We start from the raw sequence: 18,143 nt of genomic DNA on the forward strand, positions 1-18,143 counted from the left end.
GCAAACACTTACACAGGCATATTTCCTTAAAAAGTGTAGTTCATTTAAATTCCCACGCTACACTCAAACACTGCAAACAAAAACGTAATGAAAAAATAGCCCCACAAAAACACAAGAATCAACATGATATACACAATGTACAAAAGTTCATATAGTCTAAGTAAAAATAACATCAATGTTAAAATGATTTAAAAAAATAGATCGATCCAGCATCAATTATCATTCATCGGACACAGCATTTCCTTGCAATCCATGCAAAATCTGGGGAGTGCAAAAGTAAGAACATTGGTTGCTACAGTCTTCAATATACGTAAGATTTCAGAATAATAATCATAGACCGGCTTACTGAGATTACCCATATTTTCCTTAAATGATCATGGCCCTTACAGAAATACAAAAGGATGCTCTTTGATGTCAACAGACACTGCACAAACATGGGTTCAAGTTAATGGTGGAGCTTATTTGTATGTGAAATTGTCAATAGGAAATTTGCCCAGGTGGATTTAATATAAAGATTTTTAGCACGTGGGGTCGTACTTTTATTCATGTAATCCTCCAAAGAGGGCATCTATTTATTATCTAGAAAAGCAATCTTTAATTACGTCCACCCTAGATATACAATAGATCTTTTCCTTGTAAACAGCCAAAAATTGCTTTTAAGTTAGTTGGGTGATCTCCCTGTAATTCTCAGGAAAACCCCACAGCTCTTTAAAGTTCAGTTTACAAAACCAGGATTTTACAAAGGACAACCACAGGGTTTTAGTTGATCTATCCAATATGAACAATTCCTTTAAACATTTCCTGTAAGCTCGAGTTCAGGAGTTGCACAGACACATAACCAGTACCATAAAGATCTCAAGCCAACAGTGTCCCGAACACTGCTCATCGCCCCTGTGCTGTTGGTGCAGCTTTGGTTCTCACCTGACCCATGCCAACTTTTGGTCCAGAAGACTGGAACTGTAAGTGTGAAACATACCCCTACAACCGCATTATTGTTTTCCTCTATGGGATAATATTGAACTTCACAGAAATTGTTTTAAGTGTCGAGCTTTGAAAGTGAAAAGTATTTCTATTTAAAAACATGCTTACCTTATTGCGAAGATCTTGGTCTTAAAATAAAGTAAAAACAAAGCTTATTTTTCTAAAAATGGTCTGGATCTCCATTTTGAGTTGTGTCTCCAATATTAGTCTATGTGTGGCAATGAATGTCTTACACTACTCTGTTAGGCCTAAGGCTGCTCACCCACACTACCATTAATAGAGCCCTTTGGGTTTTACATTGAGCCCTGTACACTTTTGGGGAACCCATGGACTCTGTGCATGGTATAACCACCTAGTGGACATACCATATACAGAGCCAGCTTCCCACAACAGCTCTAGAGAAAGTTTAGACACCAACAAGTCCCCTACTATCCTAACCACGAGTGCTATAAAGAAATAACATTCAGGATGCAAATGGAGAGGCATTAATGAAGAACTACATGGCTTGAATAAACAAACATCTTCCTCATAAATTTAACTTTAGCAAGTCAAACACATACTTTCAAAAACATTGTGGGACTACACACAGAAAGCAGGCATTATACTAAATATCTTTCTGGGGTTTAACTTGCATGGCAGCCCACATCAAAAATCTTTAAAATGTCAGGTAGTCTAGTTATTGAAAGTAACTAAGAAACAGAAATTGTTACTGTCACCAAAATAACAAGTACTTTAAGTTGATATTGCCCAAGAGGTCTCGAGTAGTTTAAACGTTAGATTGAATTGACTGCTCACAACTACTTTGGCATAGCTGCTAGTAGTTTATGTATAAACTGTATATGAATTGATATTTTTATGCTAATTATCATAACTATGACTAAACTACAAGTCAATACATTGAAATTAACAAGCAGGTGTGTAAAGTGTTACACAACAATTTTAAATAAAAAAAAAATATTTCTACAAACCTGAATGAACAAAGGAGAGCTAGTCGCAGTGCCAATGATGTGACACAGTAGTACAAGGACTTGAATGAGACCCTTGGAAATAGAAACCCAGAGAAAATGGAAGAGGTTGTCTTGAACACGCAATGCCTTCTGCATTTGGCAGGGTACAGCTATCCTACGAGAACTGAAAAGACACTTACTGCAAACTCAGGAAGGGTTTTCTCAAGGTTTTCTTCCCCGCCGTCCACAATTGTGGCTAGAGACGTACGCAGAACTCTAGAGAACACTTCCAGCTGCTGGCAGGCAGTGGACACACTGGTGATTTCTCCTTGATACCCAGCATCAGAAATCAGCTGCAACAAGAAACACAAAACAGTCAGCTCAAGCTGTATTATTTTACAGATATTGTACATAGCATATCATTATCTGTTTCGAAAGGCACGCTGGTACGGTTTGGAATGTAAACCCCCAATGATGAGCTGGGGAAAAAAGGATGTGCTCATATGAGGGATTAGGACTTGCCACCCTCAGCATTACCTTTGCTTGTGAGTTGGTATTCCTATTTTATTTTAGAGTTCATGCACGTATTGGTCTAGTGTGTGTTTCGTAATCCTATTCCTTGCATCTTTGTCAGCAGTTGTGTATCCTGTCTATTAAATAGAGAGCATTTAACGTGGAACTGCCAATCGAAGTGTGAGTGCTCGTCAATCAGGACATGTGGAGCTGGTTAGAAGTTATTCCCCCATGCTGTGCTCGTCAATGCTACATAAATGAAACACAAAATCTAAGCCCCTTACTTTGGTTTGTAAAAAGCAAAATAAAATAATCAGATGGCCCTAAAAATGCAGTCACTTTTGCGCTCGTATGATGGAGGGAGAGAAAATCTTTCAAGCTGTGAAGATACAAAGAAATTCCTTGCTGCAGATCCACTTCAGAGTAAATTTTAGGACTATCTGTGTAACTGACTAAGCCGTCCAGGGGTAGTGTGTGTAATTCCTACTGTCCGACACCCAGCACATATTGGGTTGGGTCCAGAACAATAAGGGTTTGTTCTTATTTTGTCAACTGGACTACATGAGGCAAACCTCTCCAGCATAAAACGTTTGTCTGCCAGTTTGCAGTATCACAGTACGGATCTGTAGAGTGGATTGTCTGCAATAAAGGCCAGTTTTGTATCCATACATATAAGCTGCTGCAACTTTTATATACAATTCATTAATGCAAAATCTTTATTACTGGGGCACGTGTCCAAGGAAACAAAGTAAGCTGCGAATTCAGCTTGCATTACTGACAGTGGCTTCTGGATAAAAAATCGTACAAGTGTTTAACAATTTCGGACTTATTATAAAGATACTAGAATGATCTCTGATTAAATGCAAATGCATGCAAAAGTATCTAGGCACGACTGGTGATTATTTGCTTTCATAATCAAATGTACCTAAAAAAATGTTTTCCTAAACCATTGCGAAACTTTAAATACCATTTTCCCCCGGCATAACTTAAATGAAGCATTGGCAAAGCCAATAGGCCTTGTCATTGCACGAGCTATCAGCTTTTCCAACGTGATGTAGCCATGTTGTACACCAGCGAGGCAGCTGTTGAGCATTGCAAATAGTTAGGGGCAAAGAGAAGAGTGGCAAGGAGTATCATAGAATGGAATGGCGATGAGTGGAGAATAGTTGTCACAGAGTGGCTTAGTGTCATGTATTGGAGTGAGAGAGTGAAGTCGCGTCCAGTGGAGTATCGTAGAGTGGATTGGACTGGTGTAGAGTGGATTGGCGTAGAGTGTTGCAGACTAACGGTGGGGTAGAGTGCAGCAGCATAGAATTCTGAGGTGTACATTTCAGTGTCACAGATAGCAGTGGTATAGATTAGAGTGTCGCACAGTAGAGTTTTAGGAAGCTGGCTCTCTAAATCGTGCACCAAAACGAGATACTCTGTAGAGAGTCCAGGTAACCCTTATTGGTTTACAGAGGCACAAGTAACTACCTCAAATGCTCTCTTCTGTGGTAGTGTGGGCTAGCAATTTAGACTCATTAGAGGGTAGTGCTATGCATATGTTGTACTCACATAGGCAATAAATGAGACACACATTCAAGAATAAATCCAAGACCCATTTGGAAAAATAACATTTTTATATACATTTCAACAAGAAGAACTTCGGTATGTAGTAAGTACTTTTTGGAATACTGATTTTACAGGTAAGTAAAATATTCACTTAAATGCATCTTTACGCGGAAATGCTTTCCTATGGGGGAAAAAGGCATATATTGCATACAGTTATTTGCAATAGGTTTCCGGGGTCCCCTTAAAGGCTTAAGGTGGTAGGGTGCCATGGTCCAAAAATCACCATCAGTTAGTGTTTACCTGCCCTAGAGTGTCCGCAGGCAGAGGTGCTGGTCTGATTGTTAGCTTTGCGCGCTACACCAAAAGAGAGGGGACGGGAGGACACCTAGAACAGGCTGCATAGGGGGACAAGTCTGGAAGCTCACAACAGGGGAGATTGATTTGTGAGGGCCCTGGGAGCAAGGAGCGGTACAAAAGAGGGCGGTGATGGACCGAGCATCTGAATCAATCAAACACTCACACCCAGTCAAAAGATCTGGGTTTAATCCATCACCGTTCTTTAGCCCACTCCGCCACCCCAGTTCAGACATGGCCATATGCAAATCAGTCTGACCCTGTGCCTCATGGGAACAGTCCAGCCCAAACTGCCAAGCCATGTCTTCCCTGGACCGGAAACAAGCTGCCTGGGAGCAAGGAAGCACAGTCGGTTCCAGGGAACCTGGGATGGGACGCTTGGGTGCAGAGTGATTAGGTCGGCTGAGCTTGTGCACCATGGGCGGTCACGGTTGTCAGTCTCGCCGTTTGAGGGGACAAAAATAGGACAGCTGGGCCACTCTCGAAGTGGGCCTCTGTGGTGCTGACCTCCCTAGACAGTTGCTTGGTCTTGAAATCATTGGAGTCCGGATTGGAGTCAAACAGGATTTGGTTGCTGCAAATGGTCCGGTATCCGGGGTATTGCTGCTGAGCAGCTCCGGATGATCCTGGTATCTTCTCACTTAGTGGAGAGGTGGACCTGACCTTCTGGAGCACGGCAAACCTCTTCCTGGGCGGCTGCTGCATTGGTGAGACCAGGCAGTGTCAGAACACTGGACTGGACTTTCCTGTTTGGTGCCTGCAAGCTGCAGGAGAGCAGCTCCTCTACTCCAAGAGCTAGTAATATGTGATGTGCTTGCAGTCCACCGGAGTTCTTGGCAGCCTTTACTAACCATTGGCTGATGGCAAAAATCGGTCATGTTATATAAAGCCACTAATGACATCACGACCACAACATCGGAGGAGCTCAGATCACACTGAGAGAAGATCTGCAGGTAGCTCTCTTAGATGCCAAGTGGATGAATACATGCAAATCTATAGCTACAGTGTCCAGAAATACTTGCTTCAAATATATCCAATTCATTTTCCTGCACCAACCCTAACTAACTCCCAAACAATGAAGAAAATACACCCCAAAATGCCTGGTATATGCCCCAAACGCATGAAAACAGAAGCCCAATTTTTCATTTGATCTTGCCCTGCCAAGCCTCAGTGACTACTGCACGGAAATCAAAGACACAACGACCGCCCTGACAAGGAAGATAGGACTTAAAATACTTAAGACTGGCCTACTGGGACGGATGTCACGCCCCAAACACTTAAAGCCGGAATGTACATGTATTGATCTGATTCTGCTGCTGGTAAAATAGCATATTGAACTATTGTTCAAGGCAACATTAGTTGGGTGGCAGAAACTAAGTACTGGAGGAAAGCTGAAAAATAAATCAGTTGAAGAGCTATCAAGATCATAAGGAGCTGGGGGCAGCATGAGCTAGGATTCATTGCTCATGCGTTCCAGACTGTATTGCTGTATTGCAACTAATATAGCGCACGTATCACCCGAAGGTATCAAGGCGCTTGCTTAGGGAACCCGTCCTGGTATTCCCCTGTGAGATACCCCGGCAGGGTATCCACAAGGTGAAAGCCAGGCATCCCGCCGCGAGGGGCCGTAGTGGAGATTAAGCAAGCTATTGCCCAGAGTCGCAGAGTGTGACCCCGTGAGTCGAGTAGGCACCGGAGCGAGAATTGTCGAGTCCGTGGAATTTTTTGAGCCCGAGACCCGCCGAGGCGAGGAATCGAACCCTGGTCCACGGCCGATGTCAGCATCCAGGTCTGCCGCCTCTAACCACTGAGCCACGCTAGGATACCTCAACCATCGTGATAACTCACACACATTCTTTTAGGATCAATTATCGTGTCTCCATACAAATAAGATGTCCAGGGACTAGGCAGACAGAAGCAAAATGGGTGTTAGGGGAGCAGTACGCTGGACACAGAGTCAAATGCTTGCATCACACATATGCGATGGTGGGAAAAGGACACGCAAGGCAGTTGCAATATGATTATTACATATGCGTCCTTGGTATTGTTGAAGCTGTATGCAGTAATATGAAATTGCTCTCATTGCCACTTGTGTTAGCACAAGAAGAAAAGGACTGGAACCACACATCTTTCTGCAAATATCATTGCTTATAAAATCAATCAAAATAAATTTAAAACACATAACCGGAGAAGCCATCATTTGTCACCTCACTGCGTTGAATACATTTTTTTTTTACAGGATAAAAAGATTTCTGACACATCCAATCCACTGGACAAGAATATGGTTTATAAAATGTAACATTCCTGCATGGGACATGCTCACATTATTCTTAATTAACTCCAACTTAAAATGCCATTAAGTAATATAAAGAGGTAAAGCACATTGGCTTGCATAACTTTAACCACTTGCTGAACAATCACAGATTGGAAAAAATACATCATATTCCGAAAAACATTGATCTTTTGTAAATATAACCCTCGAGGCTGTTTAAGCATCCAGCCCCTCCCAACAGTCTTACAGCACCTAGAGACTCTTTATTCTGTGATTCAAGAGCCATAGAAATGCAGAGTAGAAAATGCTACCACCATCAGGAATATAATGTTAAATAATGATCACATACAAACAAAACACCCCTCTAAGACAATGTTTGTGGTTGACTAAACAGAGTTTACTCCCACAAGTCGCACTTAAATCGAAAATGGCTTGTCAGATATAGACGAGGGGGCAGAATATTTTTAGGGAGGTAACATGCACTCACGCATGCTTCTCTCCTATCTGTTGCATTACCTTGACAGTGAAGTTGAGCATCAGGCAGTCAGGGTGGGCCTCAGCAAGTTTATAGAAGAGATCCCTCCAAGTAGTATGCGCAATCATCTGCTCGAGCCAAGCTGGTGTCTTTAAAGAGAAAAGTCCATAAAAAAAGTCTCTTTAGTTCCAAGATGCTGCGTACATACCAGCTGGACACATGGACTTTCAAATCTGGCAAATACACAAAAGTAAACAAAGCAAGTCCACTACATTACATTAAAATAGATCTACAGGAAATCAACTTTAATTGTATTTATCAGTCCAAACATTAACAGCATTTTATCTCTGGAGAATAAGGGAAGAAGGTAGCACTTGGAAGGCAACAGGGCCAATTGGTTTGCCTTTCTTAAAAGAAAATAACATGTGCAAAATCCCACCATCTCTCCTGTAATACAATGTCCAGCTGAATGTTACCTCTCCTTCTTCTGTGAAAATGGAATCAGCTTTCCGGGGATCGAAGTGCTTGATTAATAAACTTTTCAAGTGGTTCTCCACCGTTTCTTGAACTTGCACAGGTTCAACACCTACAAGAAAAATACCACAATAAACCACAGGCTGCAAAACTACATTTGGACATTCAGCACCAAGGCTACGATGGATGGCTGGGTATGCAAGGATCAAGAAGTAGCAATCCTGGGTTCCTATTACAATCCCTCAACACCCGAGGGTGGATGAGGCAGGTAGGATGCATTTAGGGGTAGAGATGCCTCATGTGCACACTGAGCAGGACTGGTCATGAATGGTACACAACGTCTATCAGATTCTCCAGTCAGCCTTGACTGCAGATATATCAGAGCAAGGCCCTGTCTCTGTTGTTGAAAAAGGTTTGGCACCTTTTGTTGGATAAAGATACAAAACATGCACTATTAAGCGTACTGACAAAAACTCCTTTAGACATAACTAAAATATGTCCACCTTTTTAAGCAAATGTTCTTTCTTAGATGAACCCATGCACTAGACACTTGGTAAAGATTACAGACAGGCGCCTGACCCTTCTGGGTGGTGGGAGCTACTTTCGCTGCAGCCTAACACCATCAGAGAAAGACAACAAGCAGCATACAGGAAAGCCATGAAGTCAAAGGGCACTACTGGAAAACATAGGCTTGCCCAAATATGGCTTTTGGTGGGGAGGATAAAATAGAAAAAGTACCTGACTGAATGAGCCACTCAGCTAGCAAGTTCACAGTCTGGGCCACTGCTGTGTAATTCTCAGACAAAAGTTGGATCACATTCTCTGGAGAGCCTCCTGCCTGGAAATATCTGTTAGTCACAAAGATTAAAAGTTACGCTTTCTGGAACAAAAACCACGTGAACGCACACACACATATACCCACACCCCTAGAATGATGAGACACAAAGCACAAATGTATTTTTTTTCCGCAGAGTGTTTTGGGTCTTTCCTGTTATGAGCAACAGGCCCACCCACAATGGGGGGTACAGTTTTTTTTAAATGAAAATTGCGGAACACCTGAATAGTAGAACATCTGTTGCTAAATTTTGAATTTCTCAAAAGCTTTTGTTGCCATTTTCAGAAATTAACAAACATATGTATTCAAATGCATTCATGTATGACATGCAGATGTATCTGGTGAACATTAATGTATACAAAAAAAATAATCACTAAGACAGTTATCAGGAGTTGTTGAAGAGTTAGCCCAACACAGGCCCTGGCTTGCCACTGGGATAGACTATTAAAAGCAAAAGCAAAGAAAGCAAATTAATCCAGAAAGACAACAGGAATCTCTTCATGAAGAAGAGAATAGGTTTGATTTATGCCCTTAAGGATAACTATTGAAATCGTGAAGGGCAAAGCTCTAAGAGGAGTCTCCTATATATAGAGAGGTCGATGTGGAAGGATTCATGAGACTGCAGCATGAACTTCTCACTCCCAGAGAAGGGGGTTTGATCTCGGGGGCCTTTTTGCTGTCCTTGTGTAGTGAAAGTGAAAAACGTGACATTATGGTGGTCTAGTGTCATTTTTGGAATTTTCGGTGAAATTATGATGTATGGTGTCCCAGTATAACACCAGGTGTTTATTATGCGAATCTCTTTTTTCCTATCCTACACTTTCCACAGGTGCCAGGAAACTTCCAAATGTAAGTCAGTGCCATAAAGAAGCACATTTCTAAACACCCTCCCCCCCCAGATCAGTATCAGATTGGGATCTTCATTTAATATTTTGATACGGAACCACCTTAGAATAAAATCTTGCAAGCTTTCATCTGAGCAAAACTGGACGAACTGACCTTCTCTGAAGTAGAATGCCCAGTTAATCTCCTAAACCAGGCAACTCCTTGTTTAGAGATTCAGCCCCTGAAAGGGCACATAGGATGTGAAGAATTAACATACATAGGTGTGCTCTCCAGTAGGGAAAATACAACCTACCAAACACCCACCCCTCACACAGAGTTAACAGCCATACTTCAACAATTCTTTTATATTATAAACTGAGGGGTACGGTGAAAAGGCAGACTCCTTACTCTGCACACAAATATCAACCAAGAAGTATCCTTCTATTGCCCTCCATAGCCAGGCCTTGGAGGCTACTCCAAGATGATGAAAGACTTTTGTGTTGCTATTCAGCTAGTCGAAAGTCTAGAACTTGACTGTATACACTTAGGTTTGTTCTGGGACCACAGTCCACCGGGGAAAAATGAAAAGGCAGTGGGAAAATAATTTACTGTTGTCTCTGGCCAGCTCGTTGATAATTCTGTTTATAAATTTTAATTATAAACACCGCTAAAACATTGAGTGAGGAGTTGGTGAGGGAGATTCTTGAATTGGAAGAGACACTCAAGAGTGATACAGCACTTACAGACGCCAAAGAACAACTGGCGCAGATCCAGGGTGATTCACTGGATTACAAAACGTACATGGTAAATAAAATAATTAAGGGTCTCAAGAAAAATCTGGGTCGATCCTCGCATGAGTGGGCGTGCCCTTATGTTGAGGATAAGTATTATCAAACACCCCCAGAGCAACCCAGTTATCAGAATTACCAAACAGGTGTCCAGAATTATCAACGAGGTGGCCAGAGACAACAGAGATGCACGCCAAATAATTGGACATTTGATAACACTAGTAGTGAAGAGGAACAGGTGTCTGAACAAGCATCAACATCTAATCAAAATAGGGTTAGCTTCGTGCCGGATAGTAGAACAATCGAGGACTTGGGTGTACTTCGGAGGGCTTTTTTAGGGCAAACCCAGAGAGGCCAACGAGAGGGAGGGGGTTCGGCCCAAAGAGGACGAGGCAGGGGCAGGGCCAACTTTCAACCAACATGGCAGACATACTCCCCTCACATCACACGCAGCAGAGGCAGGACTTATCAATGATAAGCAGTGGAAACAGTACACAGTCCGTTTCTCGCTGTAACAACGACATTTTTGTTAATTTGTTGACGAATTGAGAGTGTTGAATAAAGGGTTGGGCTTTGTTCCCACCCCTCGCCATAATGAGGAAAATCAGAATTCACAAATTGGTTGCTGAAAAGGAAAAAGATCCTCCTTCTACTTTTGCGACAAATTTACATCGCCTCTCAGGTTTCTGTCCACCGACCTCTTCAATGGGTCCTGAGGTTGCTGTTTTTGAACAGCGGCTACTACATGATATTGAAGTTTTGGAACAAACTCATGAGCAAGCACATTCTAACAACATGAGTAAAAAAAATGACAGGACGGCTATAAAATCATTACAGGATAATAAATCCATAACAATTAAACAAGCTGATAAAGGCAGAGCTGTGTTAGTACTCAACAGTAGCGACTACGAGGCAGAAGTTTTAAGACTTTTGGGTGTCCGCACAAATTATCATCCTTTGATGTGGGACCCCACACCCGAACTCCTTGATACCATCAAAACCCTGGTGGCGGATGCAGTAAGGAAGAAATGGATAACATCTAAAGAGGCGGATTTTATTATTAATCGGAAACCGCGGGTCCCGGCATTTTACATTCTGCCTAAGATCCAGACGTGAGTCCCAGGCTCTCCACACCACTGGAGTCAAGCTATCCAGGCTGAATGAAGGCTGATAGCCACAAACCGGTCCTTGGATGCTTGATTCCGGTCTGGGAAAGACATGGCTTGGTAGTTCGGACTGGACTGTTCCCATGAGGCACAGGGTCAGAGCTGATTTGCATATAGCCAGTGTCTAACCCAGGGTGATGTGGAGTGCAAAAAAACGATGGATTTAGGCCCAGATCCTTGTACTGGGGTGAATGTATGACATTGTTCTACATTCTGTCCATCAACTGTGTTTTTTGCAATCTTCACCCCGAGTGGGCTGGGGATGCTCAGACGTGAGTCCCAGGCTCTCCACACCACTGGAGTCAAGCTATCCAGGCTGAATGAAGGCTGATAGCCAGAAACCGGTCCTTGGATGCTTGATTCCGGTCTGGGAAAGACATGGCTTGGTAGTTCGAACTGGACTGTTCCCATGAGGCACAGGGTCAGAGCTGATTTGCATATAGCCAGTGTCTAACCCAGGGTGATGTGGAGTGCAAAAAAACGATGGATTTAGGCCCAGATCCTTGTACTGGGGTGAATGTATGACATTGTTCTACATTCTGTCCATCAACTGTGTTTTTTGCAATCTTCACCCCGAGTGGGCTGGGGATGCTCAGACGTGAGTCCCAGGCTCTCCACACCACTGGAGTCAAGCTATCCAGGCTGAATGAAGGCTGATAGCCAGAAACCGGTCCTTGGATGCTTGATTCCGGTCTGGGAAAGACATGGCTTGGTAGTTCGGACTGGACTGTTCCCATGAGGCACAGGGTCAGAGCTGATTTGCATATAGCCAGTGTCTAACCCAGGGTGATGTGGAGTGCAAAAAAACGATGGATTTAGGCCCAGATCCTTGTACTGGGGTGAATGTATGACATTGTTCTACATTCTGTCCATCAACTGTGTTTTTTGCAATTTTCACCCCGAGTGTGCTGGGGATGCTCAGACGTGAGTCCCAGGCTCTCCACACCACTGGAGTCAAGCTATCCAGGCTGAATGAAGGCTGATAGCCAGAAACCGGTCCTTGGATGCTTGATTCCGGTCTGGGAAAGGCATGGCTTGGTAGTTCGGACTGGACTGTTCCCATGAGGCACAGGGTCAGAGCTGATTTGCATATAGCCAGTGTCTAACCCAGGGTGATGTGGAGTGCAAAAAAACGATGGATTTAGGCCCAGATCCTTGTACTGGGGTGAATGTATGACATTGTTCTACATTCTGTCCATCAACTGTGTTTTTTGCAATCTTCACCCCGAGTGGGCTGGGGATGCTCACCAGGCTCTCCACACCACTGGAGTCAAGCTATCCAGGCTGAATGAAGGCTGATAGCCAGAAACCGGTCCTTGGATGCTTGATTCCGGTCTGGGAAAGACATGGCTTGGTAGTTCGGACTGGACTGTTCCCATGAGGCACAGGGTCAGAGCTGATTTGCATATAGCCAGTGTCTAACCCAGGGTGATGTGGAGTGCAAAAAAACGATGGATTTAGGCCCAGACCCTTGTACTGGGGTGAATGTATGACATTGTTCTACATTCTGTCCATCAACTGTGTTTTTTGCAATCTTCACCCCGAGTGGGCTGGGGATGCTCAGACGTGAGTCCCAGGCTCTCCACACCACTGGAGTCAAGCTATCCAGGCTGAATGAAGGCTGATAGCCAGAAACCGGTCCTTGGATGCTTGATTCCGGTCTGGGAAAGACATGGCTTGGTAGTTCGGACTGGACTGTTCCCATGAGGCACAGGGTCAGAGCTGATTTGCATATAGCCAGTGTCTAACCCAGGGTGATGTGGAGTGCAAAAAAAACGATGGATTTAGGCCCAGATCCTTGTACTGGGGTGAATGTATGACATTGTTCTACATTCTGTCCATCAACTGTGTTTTTTGCAATTTTCACCCCGAGTGGGCTGGGGATGCTCAGACGTGAGTCCCAGGCTCTCCACACCACTGGAGTCAAGCTATCCAGGCTGAATGAAGGCTGATAGCCAGAAACCGGTCCTTGGATGCTTGATTCAGGTCTGGGAAAGACATGGCTTGGTAGTTCGGACTGGACTGTTCCCATGAGGCACAGGGTCAGAGCTGATTTGCATATAGCCAGTGTCTAACCCAGGGTGATGTGGAGTGCAAAAAAACGATGGATTTAGGCCCAGATCCTTGTACTGGGGTGAATGTATGACATTGTTCTACATTCTGTCCATCAACTGTGTTTTTTGCAATCTTCACCCCGAATGGGCTGGGGATGCTCAGACGTGAGTCCCAGGCTCTCCACACCACTGGAGTCAAGCTATCCAGGCTGAATGAAGGCTGATAGCCAGAAACCGGTCCTTGGATGCTTGATTCCGGTCTGGGAAAGACATGGCTTGGTAGTTCGGACTGGACTGTTCCCATGAGGCACAGGGTCAGAGCTGATTTGCATATAGCCAGTGTCTAACCCAGGGTGATGTGGAGTGCAAAAAAACGATGGATTTAGGCCCAGATCCTTGTACTGGGGTGAATGTATGACATTGTTCTACATTCTGTCCATCAACTGTGTTTTTTGCAATTTTCACCCCGAGTGGGCTGGGGATGCTCAGACGTGAGTCCCAGGCTCTCCACACCACTGGAGTCAAGCTATCCAGGCTGAATGAAGGCTGATAGCCAGAAACCGGTCCTTGGATGCTTGATTCCGGTCTGGGAAAGGCATGGCTTGGTAGTTCGGACTGGACTGTTCCCATGAGGCACAGGGTCAGAGCTGATTTGCATATAGCCAGTGTCTAACCCGGGGTGATGTGGAGTGCAAAAAAACGATGGATTTAGGCCCAGATCCTTGTACTGGGGTGAATGTATGACATTGTTCTACATTCTGTCCATCAACTGTGTTTTTTGCAATCTTCACCCCGAGTGGGCTGGGGATGCTCAGACGTGAGTCCCAGGCTCTCCACACCACTGGAGTCAAGCTATCCAGGCTGAATGAAGGCTGATAGCCAGAAACCGGTCCTTGGATGCTTGATTCCGGTCTGGGAAAGACATGGCTTGGTAGTTCGGACTGGACTGTTCCCATGAGGCACAGGGTCAGAGCTGATTTGCATATAGCCAGTGTCTAACCCAGGGTGATGTGGAGTGCAAAAAAACGATGGATTTAGGCCCAGATCCTTGTACTGGGGTGAATGTATGACATTGTTCTACATTCTGTCCATCAACTGTGTTTTTTGCAATCTTCACCCCGAGTGGGCTGGGGATGCTCAGACGTGAGTCCCAGGCTCTCCACACCACTGGAGTCAAGCTATCCAGGCTGAATGAAGGCTGATAGCCAGAAACCGGTCCTTGGATGCTTGATTCCGGTCTGGGAAAGACATGGCTTGGTAGTTCGGACTGGACTGTTCCCATGAGGCACAGGGTCAGAGCTGATTTGCATATAGCCAGTGTCTAACCCAGGGTGATGTGGAGTGCAAAAAAACGATGGATTTAGGCCCAGATCCTTGTACTGGGGTGAATGTATGACATTGTTCTACATTCTGTCCATCAACTGTGTTTTTTGCAATTTTCACCCCGAGTGGGCTGGGGATGCTCAGACGTGAGTCCCAGGCTCTCCACACCACTGGAGTCAAGCTATCCAGGCTGAATGAAGGCTGATAGCCAGAAACCGGTCCTTGGATGCTTGATTCAGGTCTGGGAAAGACATGGCTTGGTAGTTCGGACTGGACTGTTCCCATGAGGCACAGGGTCAGAGCTGATTTGCATATAGCCAGTGTCTAACCCAGGGTGATGTGGAGTGCAAAAAAACGATGGATTTAGGCCCAGATCCTTGTACTGGGGTGAATGTATGACATTGTTCTACATTCTGTCCATCAACTGTGTTTTTTGCAATTTTCACCCCGAGTGGGCTGGGGATGCTCAGACGTGAGTCCCAGGCTCTCCACACCACTGGAGTCAAGCTATCCAGGCTGAATGAAGGCTGATAGCCAGAAACCGGTCCTTGGATGCTTGATTCCGGTCTGGGAAAGACATGGCTTGGTAGTTCGGACTGGACTGTTCCCATGAGGCACAGGGTCAGAGCTGATTTGCATATAGCCAGTGTCTAACCCAGGGTGATGTGGAGTGCAAAAAAACGATGGATTTAGGCCCAGATCCTTGTACTGGGGTGAATGTATGACATTGTTCTACATTCTGTCCATCGACTGTGTTTTTTGCAATCTTCACCCCGAGTGGGCTGGGGATGCTCAGACGTGAGTCCCAGGCTCTCCACACCACTGGAGTCAAGCTATCCAGGCTGAATGAAGGCTGATAGCCAGAAACCGGTCCTTGGATGCTTGATTCCGGTCTGGGAAAGACATGGCTTGGTAGTTCGGACTGGACTGTTCCCATGAGGCACAGGGTCAGAGCTGATTTGCATATAGCCAGTGTCTAACCCAGGGTGATGTGGAGTGCAAAAAAACGATGGATTTAGGCCCAGATCCTTGTACTGGGGTGAATGTATGACATTGTTCTACATTCTGTTCATCAACTGTGTTTTTTGCAATTTTCACCCCGAGTGGGCTGGGGATGCTCAGACGTGAGTCCCAGGCTCTCCACACCACTGGAGTCAAGCTATCCAGGCTGAATGAAGGCTGATAGCCAGAAACCGGTCCTTGGATGCTTGATTCCGGTCTGGGAAAGGCATGGCTTGGTAGTTCGGACTGGACTGTTCCCATGAGGCACAGGGTCAGAGCTGATTTGCATATAGCCAGTGTCTAACCCGGGGTGATGTGGAGTGCAAAAAAACGATGGATTTAGGCCCAGATCCTTGTACTGGGGTGAATGTATGACATTGTTCTACATTCTGTCCATCAACTGTGTTTTTTGCAATCTTCACCCCGAGTGGGCTGGGGATGCTCAGACGTGAGTCCCAGGCTCTCCACACCACTGGAGTCAAGCTATCCAGGCTGAATGAAGGCTGATAGCCAGAAACCGGTCCTTGGATGCTTGATTCCGGTCTGGGAAAGACATGGCTTGGTAGTTCGGACTGGACTGTTCCCATGAGGCACAGGGTCAGAGCTGATTTGCATATAGCCAGTGTCTAACCCAGGGTGATGTGGAGTGCAAAAAAACGATGGATATAGGCCCAGATCCTTGTACTGGGGTGAATGTATGACATTGTTCTACATTCTGTCCATCAACTGTGTTTTTTGCAATTTTCACCCCGAGTGGGCTGGGGATGCTCAGACGTGAGTCCCAGGCTCTCCACACCACTGGAGTCAAGCTATCCAGGCTGAATGAAGGCTGATAGCCAGAAACCGGTCCTTGGATGCTTGATTCCGGTCTGGGAAAGACATGGCTTGGTAGTTCGGACTGGACTGTTCCCATGAGGCACAGGGTCAGAGCTGATTTGCATATAGCCAGTGTCTAACCCAGGGTGATGTGGAGTGCAAAAAAACGATGGATTTAGGCCCAGATCCTTGTACTGGGGTGAATGTATGACATTGTTCTACATTCTGTCCATCAACTGTGTTTTTTGCAATTTTCACCCCGAGTGGGCTGGGGATGCTCAGACGTGAGTCCCAGGCTCTCCACACCACTGGAGTCAAGCTATCCAGGCTGAATGAAGGCTGATAGCCAGAAACCGGTCCTTGGATGCTTGATTCCGGTCTGGGAAAGTCATGGCTTGGTAGTTCGGACTGGACTGTTCCCATGAGGCACAGGGTCAGAGCTGATTTGCATATAGCCAGTGTCTAACCCAGGGTGATGTGGAGTGCAAAAAAACGATGGATTTAGGCCCAGATCCTTGTACTGGGGTGAATGTATGACATTGTTCTACATTCTGTCCATCAACTGTGTTTTTTGCAATTTTCACCCCGAGTGGGCTGGGGATGCTCAGACGTGAGTCCCAGGCTCTCCACACCACTGGAGTCAAGCTATCCAGGCTGAATGAAGGCTGATAGCCAGAAACCGGTCCTTGGATGCTTGATTCCGGTCTGGGAAAGACATGGCTTGGTAGTTCGGACTGGACTGTTCCCATGAGGCACAGGGTCAGAGCTGATTTGCATATAGCCAGTGTCTAACCCAGGGTGATGTGGAGTGCAAAAAAACGATGGATTTAGGCCCAGATCCTTGTACTGGGGTGAATGTATGACATTGTTCTACATTCTGTCCATCAACTGTGTTTTTTGCAATTTTCACCCCGAGTGGGCTGGGGATGCTCAGACGTGAGTCCCAGGCTCTCCACACCACTGGAGTCAAGCTATCCAGGCTGAATGAAGGCTGATAGCCAGAAACCGGTCCTTGGATGCTTGATTCCGGTCTGGGAAAGACATGGCTTGGTAGTTCGGACTGGACTGTTCCCATGAGGCACAGGGTCAGAGCTGATTTGCATATAGCCAGTGTCTAACCCAGGGTGATGTGGAGTGCAAAAAAACGATGGATTTAGGCCCAGATCCTTGTACTGGGGTGAATGTATGACATTGTTCTACATTCTGTCCATCAACTGTGTTTTTTGCAATTTTCACCCCGAGTGGGCTGGGGATGCTCAGACGTGAGTCCCAGGCTCTCCACACCACTGGAGTCAAGCTATCCAGGCTGAATTAAGGCTGATAGCCAGAAACCGGTCCTTGGATGCTTGATTCCGGTCAGGGAAAGACATGGCTTGGTAGTTCGGACTGGACTGTTCCCATGAGGCACAGGGTCAGAGCTGATTTGCATATAGCCAGTGTCTAACCCAGGGTGATGTGGAGTGCAAAAAAACGATGGATTTAGGCCCAGATCCTTGTACTGGGGTGAATTTATGACATTGTTCTACATTCTGTCCATCAACTGTGTTTTTTGCAATTTTCACCCCGAGTGGGCTGGGGATGCTCAGACGTGAGTCCCAGGCTCTCCACACCACTGGAGTCAAGCTATCCAGGCTGAATGAAGGCTGATAGCCAGAAACCGGTCCTTGGATGCTTGATTCCGGTCTGGGAAAGACATGGCTTGGTAGTTCGGACTGGACTGTTCCCATGAGGCACAGGGTCAGAGCTGATTCGCATATAGCCAGT

General features: G+C 45.4%; 1 protein-coding gene across 1 annotated transcript in view; it reads right to left on the reverse strand.

The window, feature by feature from the left end:
• The window catches only part of NELFCD (negative elongation factor complex member C/D), a 75,549-nt gene that overhangs the window by 32,526 nt on the left and 24,880 nt on the right, over positions 1-18,143 (reverse strand). The window contains exons 3-6 of the mRNA XM_078651835.1: positions 8,309-8,418; positions 7,573-7,682; positions 7,138-7,245; positions 2,129-2,281 (exon numbers count right to left, since the gene is read on the reverse strand). Of these exons, the coding sequence (XP_078507961.1) occupies positions 2,129-2,281; positions 7,138-7,245; positions 7,573-7,682; positions 8,309-8,418 (481 nt within the window). The remainder of the gene's footprint in view (positions 1-2,128; positions 2,282-7,137; positions 7,246-7,572; positions 7,683-8,308; positions 8,419-18,143) is intronic.

This window comes from Lissotriton helveticus, chromosome 7 (genome assembly GCF_964261635.1).
Source record: "Lissotriton helveticus chromosome 7, aLisHel1.1, whole genome shotgun sequence".
Classification (NCBI taxonomy): Eukaryota; Metazoa; Chordata; class Amphibia; order Caudata; family Salamandridae; genus Lissotriton; species Lissotriton helveticus.